Source organism: Dipodomys ordii, unplaced genomic scaffold, assembly GCF_000151885.1.
Source record: "Dipodomys ordii isolate 6190 unplaced genomic scaffold, Dord_2.0 Scaffold98, whole genome shotgun sequence".
NCBI lineage: Eukaryota > Metazoa > Chordata > Mammalia > Rodentia > Heteromyidae > Dipodomys > Dipodomys ordii.
The window spans coordinates 5,177,098-5,197,944 of record NW_012267314.1 but is presented as its reverse complement, the minus strand read 5'-3'; the positions used below and the strand labels follow the sequence as shown (position 1 = coordinate 5,197,944).

At 39.2% G+C, this 20,847-nt stretch overlaps 1 protein-coding gene across 1 annotated transcript in view; it reads right to left on the bottom strand.

The window, feature by feature from the left end:
• Nucleotides 1-5,475: 5,475 nt before the first annotated feature.
• The window catches only part of Ppil4 (peptidylprolyl isomerase (cyclophilin)-like 4), a 31,854-nt gene continuing 16,482 nt past the window's right edge, over nucleotides 5,476-20,847 (bottom strand). Inside the window, exons 11-13 of the mRNA XM_013026948.1 lie at nucleotides 18,903-18,999; nucleotides 12,269-12,416; nucleotides 5,476-6,056 (exon numbers count right to left, since the gene is read on the bottom strand). Coding sequence (XP_012882402.1) covers nucleotides 5,805-6,056; nucleotides 12,269-12,416; nucleotides 18,903-18,999 — 497 coding nt within the window. The 3' untranslated portion in view covers nucleotides 5,476-5,804. The remainder of the gene's footprint in view (nucleotides 6,057-12,268; nucleotides 12,417-18,902; nucleotides 19,000-20,847) is intronic.

Below are 20,847 nucleotides of genomic sequence, written 5' to 3'. Positions count from 1 at the left end.
GGAAATGTCACAATATTTCATTGTAAACCTAATAAAAGATAGTAAAAAATTGGGGGACTAAAAAGAAGCCAGTCTAGCTGTATGCTACTTATGAGGCACATTAAAACATGATATTCATCAATAATGTTAAAGGGAAATTAGGTATCTAGCAGATAAAATATGAACACTTGCCAATAACTTAAAAAACTCCAATAGGAAATGAAAAATTCCCAGAATGCATTCATCAAAATGATTTATACCAAAGAAGTAGAAAAATTAGTAATTCTGTAATTACTGAAATTTAATCAACAGCACATTTTTTTCACACACTCACCAAAAAATGCATCCCAAGCCGGGTGCTGGTGGCTCACACCCATAATCCTAGGCTCAAGTCGTAGAGCACTATCCAGGCTCTGAGTTCAAACCTCAGCACCTATGCCCCCACGAGAGAAATAAAACACTCAATGATTTTATAGGCAAGTTCCACCCACCTTTTAAAGAAAAGCTGACTTACATTTTTTTCCCTAAATATCCAAGAAAAAGGATGGTTGATAACATTCCCAACTTAATGTATAATCTAATCAAAATCAGGTAAGAATAACACAAAAGAGAAAAATACAAGCCAGAGTCTCTCATCACTGTATTAGAAATTAGAATCAACTAAAATCACTTAGCTATTCAAAACTCTACTGGAAAGGTGGCCAGTGAGTGGTATCACAAACAGGGATATGGCAGACACTCGAGACCGGTTCTAAGGAACTCACCATTGAGGAATACCTGTGTGTGCTCAGATGCTGGGAATTGAGTGCCGGACTTTGATGCCTAACTCATTTTTCTTCTAAGGCAGTCCAAGTTCTACTAAAGAACCGCTGGCTTCCAATCAATCTTTTTTTTTTTTTTGTCGGTTGTGGGGGCCTGAACTCTGGGCCTGGGCACTGTCCCTCAGCTCTTCAGCTGAAAGCTAGCGCTCTACCACTTGAGCCTCAGCCCCACTTCCGGCTTTTTCTGCTTGTGTTGTTGAGGAATCAAACACAGGGCCTTGTGCATGCAAGGCAAGCACCACTGAGCCACCTTCCCAGCCCTTCCAATCAATCCTAAATTTTCACTTTATCACTTCTCTTAAATACATAAACTGCTATCTTGCTTTGGGATTACCACTTGCTTTCTGAGGTGTGCTTTCACAAATTAAAGGCAGGCAGTCATGTAGCATTCACATCAAATTAACACAAATGACAGTACACAGGGCTGAGAGCTTGCGTGCGTGCTCCCACTGAACTATAAAATGCGTGCATGGAAACTTAAAAAATTTTAATTTTTTTTATTTTTTCAGTGCTTGATCAAAACTCTGTATAACACAGCCGGGCGCTGGTGGCTCACGCCTGTAATCCTAGCTACTCAGGAGGCTGAGATCTGAGGATGGCGGTTCAAAGCCAGCCCGGGCAGGAGAGACCGTGAGACTCCCATCTCCAATAAACCACCAGAAAACCGGAAGTGGCGCTGTAGCTCAAGTGGTAGAGCGCTTGCCTTGAGATGAAGAGCTGAGGGACAGCGCCCAGGCCCAGAGTTCAAGCCCCACGGCCGACAAAAAAAAAAAAAAAACACTCTGTGTAACACATCTGCAAATAAGGCAGGTTTGTTACATATATTTTATTTATCTTTTGGGGGGGTCTGGTCGTGGGGCCTGAACTCTGGGCCTGGGCGCTGTCCCTCAGCTCTTCAGCTCAAGGCTAGCACTCTACCACTTGAGCCACAGCACCACTCCCGGCTTTTTTCTTTTTGCTTATGTGGTGCTGAGGAATCGAACCCAGAGCCTCATGCATGCAAGGCAAGTGCTCTACCACTAAGCCACCTTCCCAGCCATGTTACATATATTTTAATTTTAAAATAATTAGGAAAAAAGTCTTAATTGCAAATGCTATTATCCACCTAAAAGACCCCCAAAATCCTACGAAATTTAAATATAAAGGCTTAGTAAATGGCTAGATACAGAGACAGTAATCAGAGTTGAGTCGCCGTTCAAACACAAGCTCTAAGTTCCAATCCCAATATTGCCCTCCCGCCTCTCCCCCCCTCCTCCCTTCCCCACAAAAGAGAGAGCAGTAATCAAAACTGTAATTTCTTAGGTCGGTATAACAAAAATTGTGTTTTTAAAAGACACCATTTACAACATTTTTAAAAGAAAAGAAACTAGAAATAAATCCAACGAAGAATGTTCTGAAGCTTTATTAGGAAAATTCTAAGAACCCAATGGAGAGATATGATAATGATTAAGAAGATTCAGTACTAGGAAGACTTTTTTCCCCTTTAAGTAATCTACTGTTTCAGTACTAACACAATTAAAGTCCCAACAGAATTCTTTGGGAAATGTTAGTTTCATTTCCAAAGCTGCAAAGAACAAAGAACCAAACCTTTCCTAATAAAGAAACAGATGAGGGCTGGGATGTAGCTCACTGGCAAAGCGCTTGCCTAGCAAGCGCAACGTCCTGGGTTCGATCCCCAGTACCAAAAAGGAAAAGACAAAAAAAAAATAAAGAAACAGATGAAAGGACTTGTTTAAATATAAAGTTTTCTATAAGCCATAGAAATATATGCATTGGGCAAGGTGCCGGTGGCTCACGCCTGTAATCCTAGCTACTCAGGAGGCTGAGATCTGAGGATCCTGGTTCAAAGCCAGCCCAGGCAGGAAAAATCTGTGAGACTCATCTCCAGAAAACTGGAAATGGTGCTGTGGCTCAAGTGGTAGAGCACTCACCTTGAGCTGAAGAGCTCAGGGACAGTGCTCAGATCCAGAGTTCAAGCCCCATGACCAACAAAAAATAAATAAATAAAAAATAAAAGAGAGAAAAAGAAATATATGCATTGGTATTGGACTTATAACAGACAGTAAGCCAATAGAATCAACAGCCCAAATAACATACTCATACAAAAACTCACAGATGGCTGGGAACCAGTGGCTAACACCTGTAATCCTAGCTACTCAGGAGACTGACAACTAAGATTGTGGTTCAAATCCGGTCTGGCCAGAATACTGTAAGACTCTTATCTCAAAATTAACCACCAAAGCCTGGAGCTGGTGGCTCATGCCTGTAATCCTAGCTGCTCAGGAGGCTGAGATCTGAGGATTCCGGTTCAAAGCCAGCCTGGGCAGGAAAGTCCGTGAGACTCTTATCTCAAAATTAACCACTAGAAAACTGGAAGTGGTGCTGTGGCTCAAGTGGTAGAGCACTCGCCTTGAGCTGAAGAGCTGAGGGACAGCGCCCAGGCCCAGAGTTCAAGCCCCACGACCGACAAAAAAATAAAAAAATAAAAAAAAATTAACCACCAAAAAGGCAGAAGTGGAGCTGTGGCTCAAGTGGTAGAACACTATCCTGAGTGTAAGCCCCAGGAGCAGCGTGCGTGCGCGCACACACACAGCCCCTCACATACATTAAGTGGAACTGCAGAGAATGGATTAAACTTTCAATAATGGGATTTGGATTAATAAATAAAGACAGTAGATCTGGATACATTTATCATGCCATATACATACACGCATAACATTCAATCTGGACTAAAGATTTAAATGGGAGTATATAAGGTTATATCATTTTTTAGAATATAGACTATCATCATTACTTCAGCTCAGATTTTGATGCTAGACATTAAATCCAGTATTGTGTGCAAACACTGGACCACTGAGTAATACCCCTACCCCAACAGATTTCTTAAACAGATCACAAAAGCACAGAACAGAGAAATTGTAAGTGGTGGCACATAACTGTCATTCTAGCTCATAGGACAGCAAGGTGAGAGAACTTCAAATCCCTAGCCAGCCTGGCCTACAGGGGAGGCCCTCTCAAAACAAACAAGAAGCAAAGAAACACATTTTCTACCTCAAATGTATAACTCAAGCTAAAAACAAAAACAAAAACAGGCCTAACTTCATGTTTATAGGAAATACAGACTAAAGGACACCATCAAACTCCTATCAAATAATTCCAAAATGTAGAAATTACAATCCCATACCGGGGTGGGTACAAGGTAGAAATCAATCAATAGAAGCTAACCATACATGACAGAGATGTCAGATCTGCTGTACTACAGATGTTCCCCTTGCCCTCTCCCAAGACAAAAAGAAGAATAAAGTTGGAGTTTGTAAATGAGACACACAGACGAGAAAAAAAGGCCCAAATAAGCCTAAAGACTAAACATATGCATTGGTGGCATGAAAAGATTAGTCACTTCAGAAGAAAGGCCATGCCAACGGAAACTACAAACACAAAACACAGGAGAAAAAAGAAAAGTTAACCAAGTAAACAGAGCACCAGTGTGAAGACACAGCTTTAAACAGCTAACACACAAGGAAGTGGAGCGCCAGGAGGGAAAGGGTACAGGTGGAGGGACAGAAACATTAACTGAAAGAATAATGCCAAAAAAAATTCCAAACTTGATGAAAACCATGAACCTACAATGGAAAAAATGACACTAGCACACTGCAATCAAACTGCTTAATTCCAGTGACAATGAGAACATCACCACTCTAATTCCAGCACTTGGGAGGCAGAAGCAAGAGGATCTCTAATCTGAGGCCACCATGGGCTACATAATGAGACCCTACATCAAAAATATCATAAACCTTGGGCAGGGAAGATGGCTCAGTGGTAGAGCGCTTGTCTTGCATGCATGAGGCCCTGGGTTCGATTCCTCAGCACCACATAAGCAAAAAGAAAAAAGCTGGAAGTGGCGCTGTGGCTCAAGTGGTAGAGCGCTAGCCTTGAGCTGAAGAGTTGAGGGACAGCGCCCAGGCCCAGAGTTCAGGCCCCATGACCAGACCCCAGGAAAAAAAAAATCATAAACCAAAAACAACAATAAATTTACAAAACTGATAAAATTACTATAGTCTAAAATTGACAAGTGTTAGAGATGTGACACAAAGATCTACAGTGAAACATGGTAACTGATACAACTACTCTAGGATGCAATTTGGCATTATCTTTTAAGGATAAAGATGAGGATGCTCACAACAGCAGTTTGCAATAGCAAAAAGAAACAAAATGTCCACCAACAAAATCATGTCATTCTTAATAGTAATATAAAATAAAGATGTTAAAGTGAGGAACTGGGAAAATGGCCCAGTGGTAGAGTGCTTGCCTTGCATGCATGAGGCCCTCGGTTCAATTTCTCAGCACCACATAAACAGAAAAAGCCATAAGTGGCGCTGTGGCTCAAGTGGTAGAGCACTAGCCTTGAACTGAAGAGCTGAAGGACAGCGCCCAGGCCTAGAGTTCAGGCCCCATGACCGACAAAAAGAAAAAAAGAGAAAAAAAAAAAGATGTTAAAGTGAAAAAAGAAAGTCCCAGGAGTAAAACATATGCCATTTATATAAAATTCAAAAACATACAAAATTACCTTGTGAAGCTAGAACAAGATCATGGAAAACATAAAATTCAGAATAAAAATTACTCAGAAAATGGAAGACTTCTAAAGTATAGATGATATTCTATTTCTTAAAATGACTGATGGGTACACAGGTATTTATATTTATTATTCTTTATACTATCTACACATGTTGTGTCTTTTGTAGTATGAAATACTGCATGTTAAAAACAAGAGTAAAAGACATTGAAAATGAATTCTGCCACTTAGGTATAACAACAAAATTAGTATAAAAAAAGATACACAAAAAACTGTTCAGTTATCTTTCAGAGCCCTGTGTTATCAATCTAAAAGGGCCATAATCCTAATATGAAAGAAAACAAGAAGCAGAGTTTATAACTGCTTTGACAAAACTGTGGGTGGACATGTCTCCAGTTTCTTAAGTTAGGCAAGAGTAAACTCTTCACTTTTCATCTGTACTTAGATTTTTCTTTGTCTTTGGATTTCTTTGGACTTCTGCTTCGTTCTCTCTTCTTACTTCTTTCTCTCTCATATGGATCTGCTTGGTATTTGGATTTGTGGCTGTGGCCGTAGTGGCCATCCCTATCTCGAGATCGGCTACGACTACGCTTCTGTGGCCGGTCTCTCTTCTCACTCTTTTGCTTCTCCCAACAGGCTTCTTCTTCTTCATAGTGACCAAACCCCATCTCCCTGTAGATATCCTGCCAAAGACATACAGAGTTGCACTTGAACCACTGAAATCATTATGTTAGGGACCTTGTTGTTTAAGTAAAACCTAGCAAAGTCTACTGTCAGCCAATTGTTGTAACTAAGTCTCCTATGTAACCCAAGCTGGCCTTGAGTTCATGATCCTCCTGTTTCGGCCTCCTGAGTGCTATGATTTTAGATATGCAACATCATGCCAAGCTTAAACTTTAAATATTACTAATGTCAAGAATCTCATAAGCTAAAATACAAAATAGGGCAGGCACTGGCTCAGACCTGTAATCCCAGCTACTTGGAAGGCTGGGCTGGACACAAAAGTAGTAAGAGTAGTAAGAGCCCATCTCAACAAATAAGCTGGGTTGGTTTTTACTTGCAATCCCAGCTACACAGGAAGTAAATATAGGAGTATCACGTTCTGAGACCTCCACAGGCAAAAGTGGAGACCCAATGTGAAAAACAAACTAAAGCAAAAGGGCTCTGGACATAGGCTTAAATGGTATAGCACTTGAGTGGTAAAGTGTCAACTATAAGCAGAAGAAAAGCCAGTCAGAGCAAGGTAAGCCAAGAGCAGAGAGACTAACGGTACATGGTCTCCCGGATATGTGGATGTTAAATTCAAAATTCAAGGAGATATAACACGTAAACAGGACTCAAGAAACAAAGGACCTCTACTTAATTTGTGGTATCATTACTAAATGACTCCATGTTTTTGACCATATATATGTATGTATTATGTATATGTATATATATGCATAATACACACACACACGTGTATGTGCACATCTGAGGGAAGCTAGGAGGAGGGCACAGAATCAGAGGAAAATGGGAAAATATACAACAGAGGAGCCCATCAGTTGCACTGGACATTGATGAAAATGAACTAAGCAACTCAACAGCAAGGATGGAAGGGAGAGAATGAGAGGGAAAGTGGGAACAGCTTACACTAAGCAAAAGAAAAGAAATGTATGTATCACCTGATGGGGAAGAAATAGTTGTACTGTCAAAGCATATAGAATTCACAAACTTTATAAACCATGATAATGACAATTTGCCTTGTGAAGGCTAAAATGTGTTTGTGACTTTAACTAAGTATCACTATCCCACAATACTGTGAATTTTATGTAATCACTTAATCTCAACAAGAAATTATTTTTTTTTTAAAGCCAGTCAGAGGGCTGGTAAGTTGGCTCAGTGGTAGAGTGTTTGCCTCGCATGCATGAGGCCCTGGGTTCGATTCCTCAGCACCACATAAGCAGAAAAAAAAAAGCTGGAAGTGGCACTGTGGCTCAAGTGGTAGAGCGCTAGCCTTGAGCTGAAGAGCTGAGGGACTGCACCCAGGCCCAGAGTTCAGGCCCCACGACCGGACCCAAAAAAAAAAAAAAAAAAAAGCCAGTCAGAGGGCTGGGAAGGTGGCACAGTGGTAGAGCGCTTGCCTTGCAAGCATGAGGTCCTGGGTTCGATTCCTCAACACCACATAAGCAAAAAGAAAAAAGCCGGAAGTGGCGCTGTGGCTCAAGTGGTAGAGCGCTAGCCTTGAGCTGAAGAGCTGAGGGACAGCGCCCAGGCCCAGAGTTCAGGCCCCATGACCGGAACCAAAAAAAAAAAAAAAGCCAGTCAGAGTTGACCCACTAATATGGTATGGATAACACAATACTTAAGAGCTTCTGGGGCTGGGAAGGTGACTCAGTAGTAGAGTGCTTTCCTTACATGCATGAAACTCTGGGTTCGATTCCTCAGCACCACATAAGCAGAAAAAACCAGAAGTGGTGCTGTGGCTCAGGGTAGAAAGCTAGTCTTGAGCTGAAGAGCTTAGGGACAGTACTCAGGCCCAGAAAAAAAAAAAAAAGAGCTTCAGTAGTATATTGCCCTCATTCTAGAAACAGAGGCCAAGATTTAAGATCTGCCCAGTTTAATATCATTATTTAACAACTTGATATACAAAATTGAAAGTAAGGGGAGGGGGTGAAACAGGGTAAAAAATAATGAAAAGAATGCCAACATCTAGCTAGGCACTGGTGGCTCGAACCTATAATCCTAGCTACTGAGGAGAGGTTGAGATCTAAGGAGCACAGTTTGAAACCAGCAGGGGCAGGAAAGTCTGTGAGACTCTATTTCCAATAAACTGTTCAAAAAAAGCCAGAAAGGGAGCTGTGGCTCAAGTGCTATCCCTGAGCAAAAGGAGCTCAGAGACAGCATCCAGGACCTCAGTTCAAGCCCCAGGACACACCCACACCCACACACAAATTCCAACACTTGATTGAATCTTATCTAAGATGAATTTAAATCAATAAGGTCTTTTCCAATATGGACTTTATGTTTTATACACTTATGACATAAGACAAGGTGAATAAAAAATCATATAACTAAAAGGACAGACATACTCCCATGTAAAGCAATTAACCCAGCAAATGACCTGCTCTAAAGCTATCTTTGCTCAGGCCTCTGGGATTAAATAGAAGATTCAATTAAATGAAACAGGGAAAAAAAGAATTAAACCTAAGCATTGAAAGAACATTAAATCATTAAAATGATAGCAAGAATAGAGTGCCAAATTCTACATATGGCAGGAAAAGCCCAGTGGAGAACCAATACCCAGAATGACTCTCAGGCAGGTGACCCACAGCTCAACACTCATTTCCTATAACCTCAGTGAGACCCAACCTCAACGACACAAAAATCACATTTGTAATTAAAACACAAGGTGGAAAAATTAAACACGAGTTTCAAATTGAATTGTAAGGCTTTCAAGAAAAAAAAACAATTTAAAGAATTTAGTTAAAACATTTTTAGGAAACTGGACTCAACCAGTAAAATACTAACAAATAGGAAAATATGAACTACACCTGAAATTTAGCTAGTATGGAAATTTTCCTTTAACTATTATGTCTCTTAGTCTGGAACCAAAGGAAAATTAATGAAGCTATGTTACTATTTAAAAATATTTACTTTAATATACTTGGGAGAAACAGGAAAACTATAGTTAAAATTACTATATAAATACTAATGACCTTCCCCCAGAATATAATACTTCTTACTTCGCACCAACAGAGAATTTTGTTAAAAGCAAGTTTTAAGTCATCAAGTAGCAGGATCAAAAGACTCATAAAAGGGAGGAGGAACAGACTTAAAATATCGTCAGCCTGGGTTGGGAAGGTGGCTCAGTGGTAGAGCGCTTGCCTTGCATGCCTGAGGCCCTGGGTTTGATTCCTCAGTACCACATAAGCAAAATGAAAAAAAAAGCCGGAAGTGGCGCTGTGGCTCAAGTGGTAGAGCGCTAGCCTTGAGCTAAGAGCTGAGGGCCAGCACCCAGGCCCAGAGTTCAGGCCCCCACGACTGGACCAAAAAAAAAAATACATATATATATATATATCATCAGCCTTTGAATTTAGTAGACTTCTAATTATCTCAAACACAGCAATGTTTATCTCAGGCCTGGACTTACTGAAGACTCCAGTGCAAGCACAGATGGAAAGCTACAGGTAAAAAGCACATGAGACAAGGACATGGGTTTTTAGTAAAAATACTTAAAGGAGTGTGAAAAAAGCACCACAGTGATCTTGAACTAAATATAGTATAGAAATAAGGAGAGAGGAGAAACTCCTCCTATACATCATCGTGAAATGCCACGCTATTACACCCAAGTAGGAATAGGATTAAGGAAATAAATTCAACAAGAATACATTCAGATAAAAACAGCAATAGACTAGGCAAGAGTCTGAGCTAAAGTAGGCAATTGTTACTTACTAACTATGTAAAGCAATGGCCAGTAGCTTAATCTTTGTTTTCTTTGTTGTAAAATAGAGATAAAAGAATTCAGCTCATCTTTTAAGGATAAAAAGACACTACAATTGCTTTTATTGTAACTGATTCATGTGAGTAGTATTTGAAGGAAAGAAGAAGGGTACAACTTAAAAATACTAGGATGAGACATGAAAGATGGCAATCTTTAAACAGATAGTAGACTATGAAAGGAAATTACTCCTCTGCTACACCACACCAAGGTAGAAAAGTATGCTACTTTGAAAGAGGGAGCTAAGAACATTGTGTGTGTGTGTGTGTGTGTGTGTGTGTGTGTGTGTGTGTGTGTGTGTGTGTGTGTGTGTGTGTGTGTGTGTGTGTGTGTATGTTAAATGTATATATATGATAAATATTTCTACTAAAATAATTTTTAATGAAGACAAACCATAAAAGTACATAAAAAGTTATCTACAGAAGAAAGATGAAAAGGAGAAGTAGAAGCTAGATATATCTAAGCATTATTTTGTAGATTTTGCTTTTTTTTTTTTTAGACTACTTCGCTCAGCGAGGCTCAAGCTCTCAACCTTCCTGCCTCATTATCCTGAGTGCTAGGATGACATGCACACACCACCATACCTGGCTTGATTTTACTTCTGTTTTAAAACATTTTGATTTTACAGTTTTAAACAACAAATTAAAAAAAATGTTCCAAGCAATCCTTTAACAATAAAAAAAAGAAAATTAAACAAATGAACTGAAATATGAACATAGTTAATGACATAACGACAAGGAGAAGCTATTACAAGTGACTTTAGAACTGCACTTTGTGACTGTAATAGCAAAGGAAGTGGTGATAAAAATAAGCCAAGTGGCTGTACTAGTGTGTCCTGGTACTCAGGAGACTAAGGCAAAAGGTGTTCAAATACAGTGCCAGCCTGGGCTACACAAAGAGACCCTGTTTCAAAACAAAAACAAAAAACAAAAAGAATGGCCATGAGGCTGGAAAGGTGGCTCAGTGGTAGAGCGCTTGCCTTGCATGCATGAGGCCCTGGGTTCGATTCCTCAGCACCACATAAGCAGAAAAAAAAAAGCCGGAAGTGGTGCTATGGCTCAAGTGGTAGAGTGCTAGCCTTGAGTTGAAGGGCTGAGGGACAGCGCCCAGGCCCAGAGTTCAGGCCATGACTGGAGGCCCCCCCACCCAAAAAAAAAAAGAATGGCCAGTTGTAGAAAATGTGTGCACACATTTTTTTTCAATTAATTATACAGCATGGCTGTGAAGTACTATCTCATTTCACAGAGGAGAAAACTATGGGTCAGAAAGTAACATGTCAAGTCCCATTGATGGCCTCCAGCATAAAAATGTCAATCTAAGATTCCAGGCAGCAAAGCTTTCCCTTTGTTTACTATATTTCTGTATCTCAACATTCTTACCTTCCTAGGCTTCCTCCTTCCTCACCTCAACCTCAGCCTACCACAATCCTCATCCATTTGGGCTCAGCTCAAATGTGAGATACAATAAAAGCATGGGGCTGTGGCATAATTTGCTTTTTATTTAACAGAGACTCAAAACACAAGTTGGACATTATTTCTGCTCGTCAAGAACTGGTGGCCCACACCTGTAATCCTAGATATTCAGGAGGCTGAGACCTGGGGAACATGATTTGAAGTTAGCCCAGGCAGAAAAGTTCTGGAAACTCAGGCTGGGAATGTAGCTTGGTGGTAGAGTGCTTGCCTAGCATGCATGAAGCCCTGGGTTCAACTCCTTAGTACCACATATACAAAAAAAGCTAGACGTATGCTGTGGCACAAGTGGTAGAATGCTAGCCTTGAGCAAAAGAAACTCAGGGACAGGTCCTGAGCTCAAGCCCCAGAATTTATCAAAAATAAAATAAACCAACAGTTCTGGAAATTATTATCTGCAATTTACCAGCATTGCTGGACTGGTAGTATGGCTCAAGTAGTAGATCAAGGGAGGAAGGGAGCAAAAATAATTTCTTCTCTTTAAAATCAATTTACTTTGAGAAATTTTCATTAGTATTGTTGTAGAAAATGTGATATTCAGAACTTTGGGATGATCGCGTTACCTATTAGTGCTACATTTAATGTTCAATACAAAGTGTATAAATGGTTTACAGACTATAAAAGCTATAAGGTTCTAAGTGCTGCACATAAAACCCAGGCTGCAACCGAACACTATTTTTCAGTTTTTGATGGAAATAAATGGGTACCCACAGGTGGCAGATCACTCTTGCTTCACAATGTGGAAATATGACACATTAAGTTATCTTGAATGCAATCTTTTTTATAGCATATGGCACATAGTTTTGAAAATTAAAGCCCATTAACTCTAGAAAGCCATTCTACATTTTAGAGTTAGGAATTACTTTTCAGACCTATCTCTTCTCTCCCTATATTATACCTTTAAGAAGTAATTTACAAAGGGACACCTAGACAAAGATATTAAACCAACCTGGTTAGTATTTCTGATTGGCATGTAATCTTCATCTTCTTTTTCTTCAGAGCAATGGCGGGTTTTTTTCTTATGTTTTTTACTTGTGTGTGAGTGACTTGATTTTGAGTCTTCTGCCTGCTCATCAAGTATAAGATCATATTTTGCACTAAAGCAATTAGTTAAGGACAAACATAAAATGACCAAATAGAAATCAAAATGTAAAATCTGTTAAGCAAGAGAGGTTATAAGGCTAAATGTAACTTTAAAAGCAAACAGTATTTCAAAAGCAGAGAAAGTACACATTTCTAAAACAAATCTAAGGTATTTTCTTTCATTATGTAACAGAAGAAATATAAAGAATCCTAATCCTATACAGCTAATAACTACTAGGCAAAAAAAAAAAAAAAGGGAGAAAAACAGTGTCCACAAATGAAAATGCAAGCAGCATTAAGAAATAAGGAAATATATTTATCAATAACACCGAAAAACATTTTTAACATAGAGCCAGGTGCTAGTAGCTCACGCTTATAAACCTAAGCTACTCAGGAAGATAAGATCTAAGGATCATGGGTAAAAGCAAGGCTGGACAGGAAAGTCTGTAAGACTGTCCCTAATTAACCACCAGAAAACCAGAAGTAGAGCTGTGGCTCAAGTGACAAGAGTGCTAGCCTTGATCCAAAGAGCTCAGTGACAACACCCAGGCACTGAATTCAAGCCCCACGAATGTGAAAAGAGAGAGAGAAAAAAATTAAGAGTATTAAAAAAAAAGCATAAGAAAAAAAGAAAACCCCCAAATATTATACAAGGTAACAAGTACATTCATATGATTAAATCAGTCCTTTAGAAGGAAATTTAGCAATGCACATTAATAGTTAACGTGTAACTTCGTTGAGTCTGTGGTATAGCTCAGTGGTAGAATACTTGGTAGCACACATGAAGCCCTGGGGTTTAATCTCAAACATGGTGTAGGGGGTTATTTTTTCAGGAGTAGGGTTTGAACTTAGGGGTATCACCCTTGTTAGGAAAGTACTCTACTGCTGAGTCACACTTCTAGCCCTGTTTTGCACTGGTTGCTTTTGATGGGGTCTTACTTCTTGACAAGGCACACACTGTGAACATAATCAACCAATTTTAGGCTTCTTTCCACCGTCTCATAGATGTCATACTAACACATCTGCATGTAGCTTCTCTCTACTGAGAAACTCTGGTGGACTTTTCTGCTGAGACTGGCCTAGAAGTTTGATCTTAATTTCAGCCTCCTGGGTTCCTTTAGACACAGGTATATGCTACTATAATAAGCTACGGGTTGAGACAGATTCTAGGCTGACCCTCCATTTTGATCCTGCTGTTCTCAGCCTCCCAAGTAGCTAAGATTACAGATGTGAGCCACTGGCACTAGCTAAAAAAACTTATAAAAAATAAAATAATAAATGAACAAAGACATGTGGCATATTAAAATTTTAATATCAAAAAATAAATAAAAATATTTAGTAATATATACTTGAAAACATTACAGTACTTTAATACAATGCAATGAAAGCTATTACAAGTGATAAATGTTCTGAAAAAAACAATTTCAGGTTTACATAAAATCTTACTTAGGTATATGAAAGCTAAAAGTGAAAAGAATCTTAAATTTGTGTAAAAGCTGTGTGCCAGTGGCTCATGCCTATAATCCTAGCAACTCAAGAGGCTGCCTCCAGAATTTTGATTCAAAGCTAGCCCTAGCAGAAAAATATGAGACATCACCACCAAAATAAGCAGCAGAAAGCCAAGCTGTCGGTATGACTTAAGTGACCACCGGAAGAATACCAGCCAAGCAAACAAGCTAAGCAAGTCCAAGGCCATGAATTCAAACTCCAATACCAGGGGGACAAAGGAAAAAGAGCCTGCATGGCTCAGCAGTAGAGTGACTTTCTAGCAAGTAAAGGACCAATTTAAAACCCCAACACCATCAAAAAATTGAGCCTTGAGCTGAAGAGCTGAGGGACAGCACCCAGGCCCAGAGTTCAGGCTCCCCCCCAAAAAAAAGAAATGTACTCATTATCTTGCCCATGTAATTGTAACCCCTCTGTACAGTATTTTTACAATAAGAAAAAATCTAAACATGAAAAAAAAAATTTAAATGACACCTCCCGCCCCCAAATCCCTACATACATAGTAGTGTAATCTGAGCACAATCTGAGCATAATTTGTCTAAGTGATAGTTAAACTAAGTTCATCTTTTCTAAATTTCACTTAAATGTGCTACTAAAATATTAACAATGGGGTTGAGGATATAGCTCAGTGAGTGAATACTTGCTAACATGAGCAAAGTCCTGGGTTTGATACACCAAATAATAATTATAATAATATTTCATTTCAAGGATAAGTAGTTTCCTTAATATACAAAAACTGCCTGGTGCTGATGGCTCACACCTGTAATCCTAGCTACTAAGGAGGCTGAGATCTGAGGATCAGAGTTCAAGCCCCATGACCGACAGAAAAAAAAAAAAAAAAAGGAAAAAGGGAGGTAGCTCAGTGATAAGGGTTAAAGACCCTTATTTTATGGGCAGGGGGTTAATTGAATTATGACTCAGTAGAGTCATTAAAATATGATACATTTTAGAAAGAAAAATAAGGTTTCAGTAAGTTGCTGAGGCTATCCTTGAACAAGACTTGAGCAATCCTCCTGCCTCAGCCTCCCTGTGAGCAGTTGGGACTTCAAGTACACTTCCTGCCGCTTACACTCTCTCCAATAGTGGATTTAAAGAAAATCCATTACTAAAGAAACCAGCTCCTGACACAGCCCTCCTCTATCCTGTATCTGAGTTGCAGCTTGAACTTTGGTCCCTTTGGTGCTACTTAGGCTATTTCCTAACCTCTTACCCTACTCTAAGTCCCATATCTCTGAAATAGACATAATTTATGTCTAACATAATTATTTTATACTAGCTCTTCCCTCCTACTCCTGTAGCCGTAGATGGGTAGGGACAGCATCTTTCATTCTTAACCTGGATATTAAGTATTTGTAGAGGATCTGTTATACCATTAGGACACTTGGATTCTCTTTCTTCCTTGCTTATCCACTGTCTTCCACTCAATACTAAAACCAAAACCAACCTTTTATGATGTCAAATCTCCAAAATCCTTTATATCAAACACAAATTCGTGATCTCACTGACATCTTTTGTCTAGTTTCTTCACAAAGGTCTAAACTCCCTTACCTGCTATTTGATCTTTTTGATTAATAATCTCCATTCACAGAAATTTCTCTTTCTTTCAAGATCTGTAAAACGTATTCCCCCTATGCCTTTTAGTTGACTCAGACATCCTCTGAATCCTTTTCCTTTGCCATAAATAACTAATATAATATAGATATTACAAATGCCTCCTAAAATGAAACCTGTCAGCTACCAAGGTCACATCCATCTTTTATATCAACTTCAGAAGGCTAGAAAGTTGTACTGCTCAGTATTAACAATATGTGTTTATGCAATTAAAATTTAAAAAGTTCAGTTCCTAGAACAAATCATGTTAAGTGAGGTAAGCCAAGATCAGAGAAGCAAATAACTCATGTTCTCCCTGATATGAGGAAGTTAGAGCTAAAACAGAATGGGACATGACAAAATAAACAAAATTCTAGATACTCACATACAGTGAGACCAAAAGAGGATAGTCTTAGGAGAAAATCATGAAGGTGTAATACCCAAGCACTTCTTCATATGTATATAAGATACATACTGAAATGAACTCCAAAGATATGGAAACAAAGGACTTTTTTTCTTTTTTTTGCCAGTCCTGGGGCCTGAACTCTGGGCCTGGGCGCTGTCCCTCAGCTCTTCAGCTCAAGGTGAGCACACTACCATTTGAGCCACAGCACCACTTACAGGACTTTTTTCTTAAACTGTTTTTTCTTAAAAAAAAAAAAAAAAAGTCCAGTTCCTCAGATGTCTCACTAACTACATGTGGGCAAGGAAGGAAAAGTACATTTTCATCGTTGCAGAAATTTTTACCCAACAGTCCTAAACTAGACAGACTAGCCACTGATTCTCAAATATGCCTAATTTCTTAACTACTAGTGCTCTGCCTTCTTGGGTTTAAGATATTTTGATGCTACAAAATTTAAATATTCTTTCCTTTTTCTGTTTGTTTTTTGCAGTGCTGAGGATGGAACTGAGGGTCTGCTGCATGGAGGTAAGCAAGCAAGGCAAGTGTTCTATCACTGAGCTATACCTTAGCCTTACCTGGTCCTTCTTTTTAACCTGAACTACCTCCACAGGGAAAAAGACATCTTCTAATTTCTGCTCTACAACTGTACTTCCTTTATTTTTTTTTAATTTATGGAGCAATCTCTCTTTTTTATTATCTTTCAGTAGTTGCACAAAGGAGTTGCTGTAAGAATACAATATATCTTGGGCTGGGAAGGTGGCTCAGTGATAGAGCGCTTGCCTTGCATGCCTGAGGCCCTGGGTTCGATTCCTCAGCACCCCATAAGCAAAAAGAAAAAAGCCGGAAGTGGTGCTGTGGCTCAAGTGGTAGAATGCTAGCCTTGAGCTGAAGAGCTGAGGGACAGGGCCCAGGCCCAGAGTTCAGGCCCAACCAGATCCCCCCCCCAAAAGAATAATACGATGTATCTTGATTAATGTCACCCTCTCATAATTCTTCCCCACCTCCCAGCCCTTCCTCAATTTTCTTAATTTTGTAGAATATGCATTGAATTTTATGATGTACTTCCTTATTTATCCTATAACATTCCCCTTCTTCCAGTTGCACTTACTAGTGCTTAGGCTAAGTTTGCCTGCAAAGATTGCAAGGGCCAGGAGTGGTAGTATACACATGTAAAACTAGCTACTCAGAAAGAGATTGGAAGAATTCTGAGGCCAGCCCGGGCATACAGTTATCGAGTCTCCATCTGAACAAACAAGCAGAACGTGGTGGTCCATGCCTGTCAGCCCCACTACACAGGAGGCTTAAGTAAGAGGACCACGATCTGAGGCTGGCCCTAGGCAAAAACTTGACACACTGTGTGAAAAATAACTAAAGCAGTAAAAGAGCTGAGGATGTAGTTCAAGTTGTACAGCATCTGCCTAGCAAGTGCAAGGCCTTGAGTTCAGACCCCACTGTCACCAAAACCAAAACCAAAACCTAGTGAATTCCACCCATACCTTTTATGATTTTAGGCTTCCAATCACATGTCCCCTAATGTTGCTCTTTGTAGATCAATTATCAACTTGTTGGTTCTGCTGCCTGTGAAAACCTCTCCTTAGGCTGATGTTGTCAGAATCCTTCAGACTTTATCTAGCTCTGCTTCACATGCTTTATGTATGGCAGACAGGTAGCACAATTTAAAACAGGAATATATAAAGGTCAACTCGATACACATCTCTCTTTGATGAAATGTTTGAAAAAAATGTCGACATAACATAGGAAAAGAAAAGCTCTGCAACAGCAACAGAAACTAGAAAACAAAGACACCATTTATCAGAAACAATCACCAAAGAAATAACCTTTGCAGTGTGTGGAGTGATAGATTTATAATAGGAAAACTCATTTGAACAAATTGAAATGACATAATATGAACAGTATGCTTCATTGCTTCTTACTTGTCTCAACCAAAAACTTGGAAGAACCTGAACAGTAAAGTAAAGGATATCTCTGTAATCCTACAAAAAGTGAACCTGGCAGATGCCAGTGGCTCATGTCTATAATCTTAGCTATTCAGGAGGTGGAAATCATGAAAACCATAGTTCAATGTCAGTTCAGCCAAAAAGTTTGCAAGACTCCATCTCAACCGATGGCTTGGTGCAGGAGTATCCAATACTAGTGGCTGAGTTCAGGAGAACATGGTTCCAGATCACCTTGGGCAAAAATGTTCATGAGACCCTACCTCAACAGAAAGAACTGAGTATGGTGGTATATGTTTGTCATCCCATGTACAGTGGGAAATGGAAATAGGAGGATCATAGTGTTGGGCTCAGTATGAGTCCAACAAACCTATGTTGCTAAAATCACAATGTACTATGCGAAAGAAGCAATCTAGTTTTGTAACAAAGAACTACAGGGTTTTCCTATTTAGATAAGGATGTTAGACCCAAAAAATTAATTAGCACTGGGACTGTGGTGGCTCACCCCTATAAGCCTAGCTATTTAGGAGTCTGAGATATGAGGATCATGGTTCAAAGCCAGCTCAGGTAGAAAAATCTGTGAGACTCCAAACTCCCAACAAATCACAGAAAAGGATGGAAGTTGCACTAGCCTTAAGCAAAAAGGGACAGCTCCCAAGCCCAGAGTTCAAGCTCCAGGATCAGCTAAAAAAAAAAGAGAATGACTAGCAGTATGAAATTTATGATAACAAGAAATCTACAACAATACTATATGCAGAAAGATCTTACCTAATAATCTTCTGGAATGTGGTTAGTAGGATGGTACTTAACTAAGAGCAAGAAGGTAAGGGATTTAAGCTAAAGACTTCTTTCAAACCTAACTTTCTCCAGAATACAGGACATAAGAAACAAGAAAAAAAATATATAGACATTGAAATACAATGGGAATCAACTAAGTTATTTTCTCATGATAGAGATTTAAGAACCTTTTCTTACAGAGCCTTTGTGACTTTTTACAATGCATCACAGTACTGTAGATGATCAACACACATTCTTGTTAAGGATACTCCTGTTTGGGCTTTACTTTATCTTTCAGAACCAAATTGGATGACTTATCCTGCTCCTTTTCATACTCCTTGAAATCACTCTTGGTGTATTTCCCACCTATTTATTAAGGTAAAAACAAAAGGTTAGTAAGAAATACCACATAGTTAATCAGGAAAACTGCTACTTTGTAAATGGTATATATTGGGGCATAGAAAAAAGGAAGAGAGGATTAAGAAAAAGAGAGAGAAAAAAGAAAAAGGGAAGAAAGAAGAATTATAGTGATCCAATCTCTACAAACATTTTCTGAAACCAGATGTCCATTTTGCTAGGTTGTTATATGCTGCCACCTAATGACTTACATGAACATTACATCAAATTTCAAATTTCACTCTAATACTGCAGTCTTTAAGCAGTCATTAAGTCATGAGAACATTAAGCCCAACAAAAAACTGACGATGTGGGCCAGGAACCAGTTGCTCATACCAACAATCACAGATACTCAGAAGGCTAAGATCTGAGGATGACATTTTGAAGCCAGCCCAGGCAGTGAAGCCAATGAGACTCTTATCTCCAATTAAGTACCAAAAAAAAGCTGGAAGTGGAGCTGTGGCTTAAGTGATAAGAGCACTAGCCTTGAGCACAAGCTCAAGAATAGTGCCCAGGCCCAGAGTTCAAGGTGCCCCAAGACTGGCACAAAAAAAAAATCCAAACCCCAGAAACTTTATTAAAACCATAAGGAGGGGGAAAACAATGGAGGGGGTAACAATGCTCAATAGGAAGTGTACTCATTACCTTACTCATGTAACTGTAACCCTCTGTATAATATCTTTACAATAAAAAAAAGAGAATGTCTAAGCAATAAACACATTAAAAAATGGAGGCAGAAAGGCCAAGCTTTCCTCCAAAATAAAACAAACATAAGGAATAAAGAAATGTGTGACAGGGGGCTGGGAAGGTGGCTCAGTGGTAGAATGCTTGCCTTGCATGCATGAGGCCCTGGGTTCGATTCCCCAGCACCACATAAGCAAAAAGAAAAAAAAGCCAGAAGTGGCACTGTGGCTCAAGTGGTAGAGCGCTAGCCTTGAGCTGAAGAGCTGAGGGACAGCTCCCAGGCCCAGAGTTCAGGCCCCATGAACGGACCAAAAAAAAAAAAGAAAAAGAAAAGAAATGTGGGACATAAAAGAAAGCAATCCTAAAATTGCTAATAAAATTTAATATTACACATGAACAACTACCAAAATGAAATTCCTTAAAAACATTGCAACAAAAAGAAAAGGAAAACAATACTTGACTGAAGATATAGTTCCTTGGTAGGATACATACATGTTTAGCATATTTAGGCAGTACAAGAGATCCCTAAGTAGTACCAAAAAGAAACAAAAGAAATAATTTACTTTTTTAAAAAAGCCTCATGCCCAGGTGTGGTGGTGCACACCTTTAATACCTGCACTTAGGAAGCTGAAACAGGAAGATGGAGAGTTCCATCTCTATATTTAGAGTTCCTGCTCTATATTTGGAAGACATCTCAAAAAAAAAAAAAAAAGTAGCTAAGTACAGTGGCACATACCTATAATCCCAGCTATTTGGGAGGCATGGATAGAAGGATCCCAACCCACATCCCGAGCAGTGGGGGCAAGCCCAAGATCCTACCTTAAAAATAACCTAAAAGCAAAAAGGGCTGAAATAGTAGAATACTTGTCTAGGAAGGACAAAACTTTAGACTCAAACCCCAGTACCACCAAATAAATACATAAAATTTTAAATAAGAAATGTAGAACAAACACTCATATTTGACCTTAAGTTTGACATGTCTGTGCTAGGAACTGACACCTTCATGCATGCACATATGTGGGAACTGTTGCACACTTAGGGACAGACATAGCACTATGCACATAGTGCAATTCAGAATACCCAGATGTCTACTACTATAACTAAATCTACTGGCATTTATGACATAAAAAATGA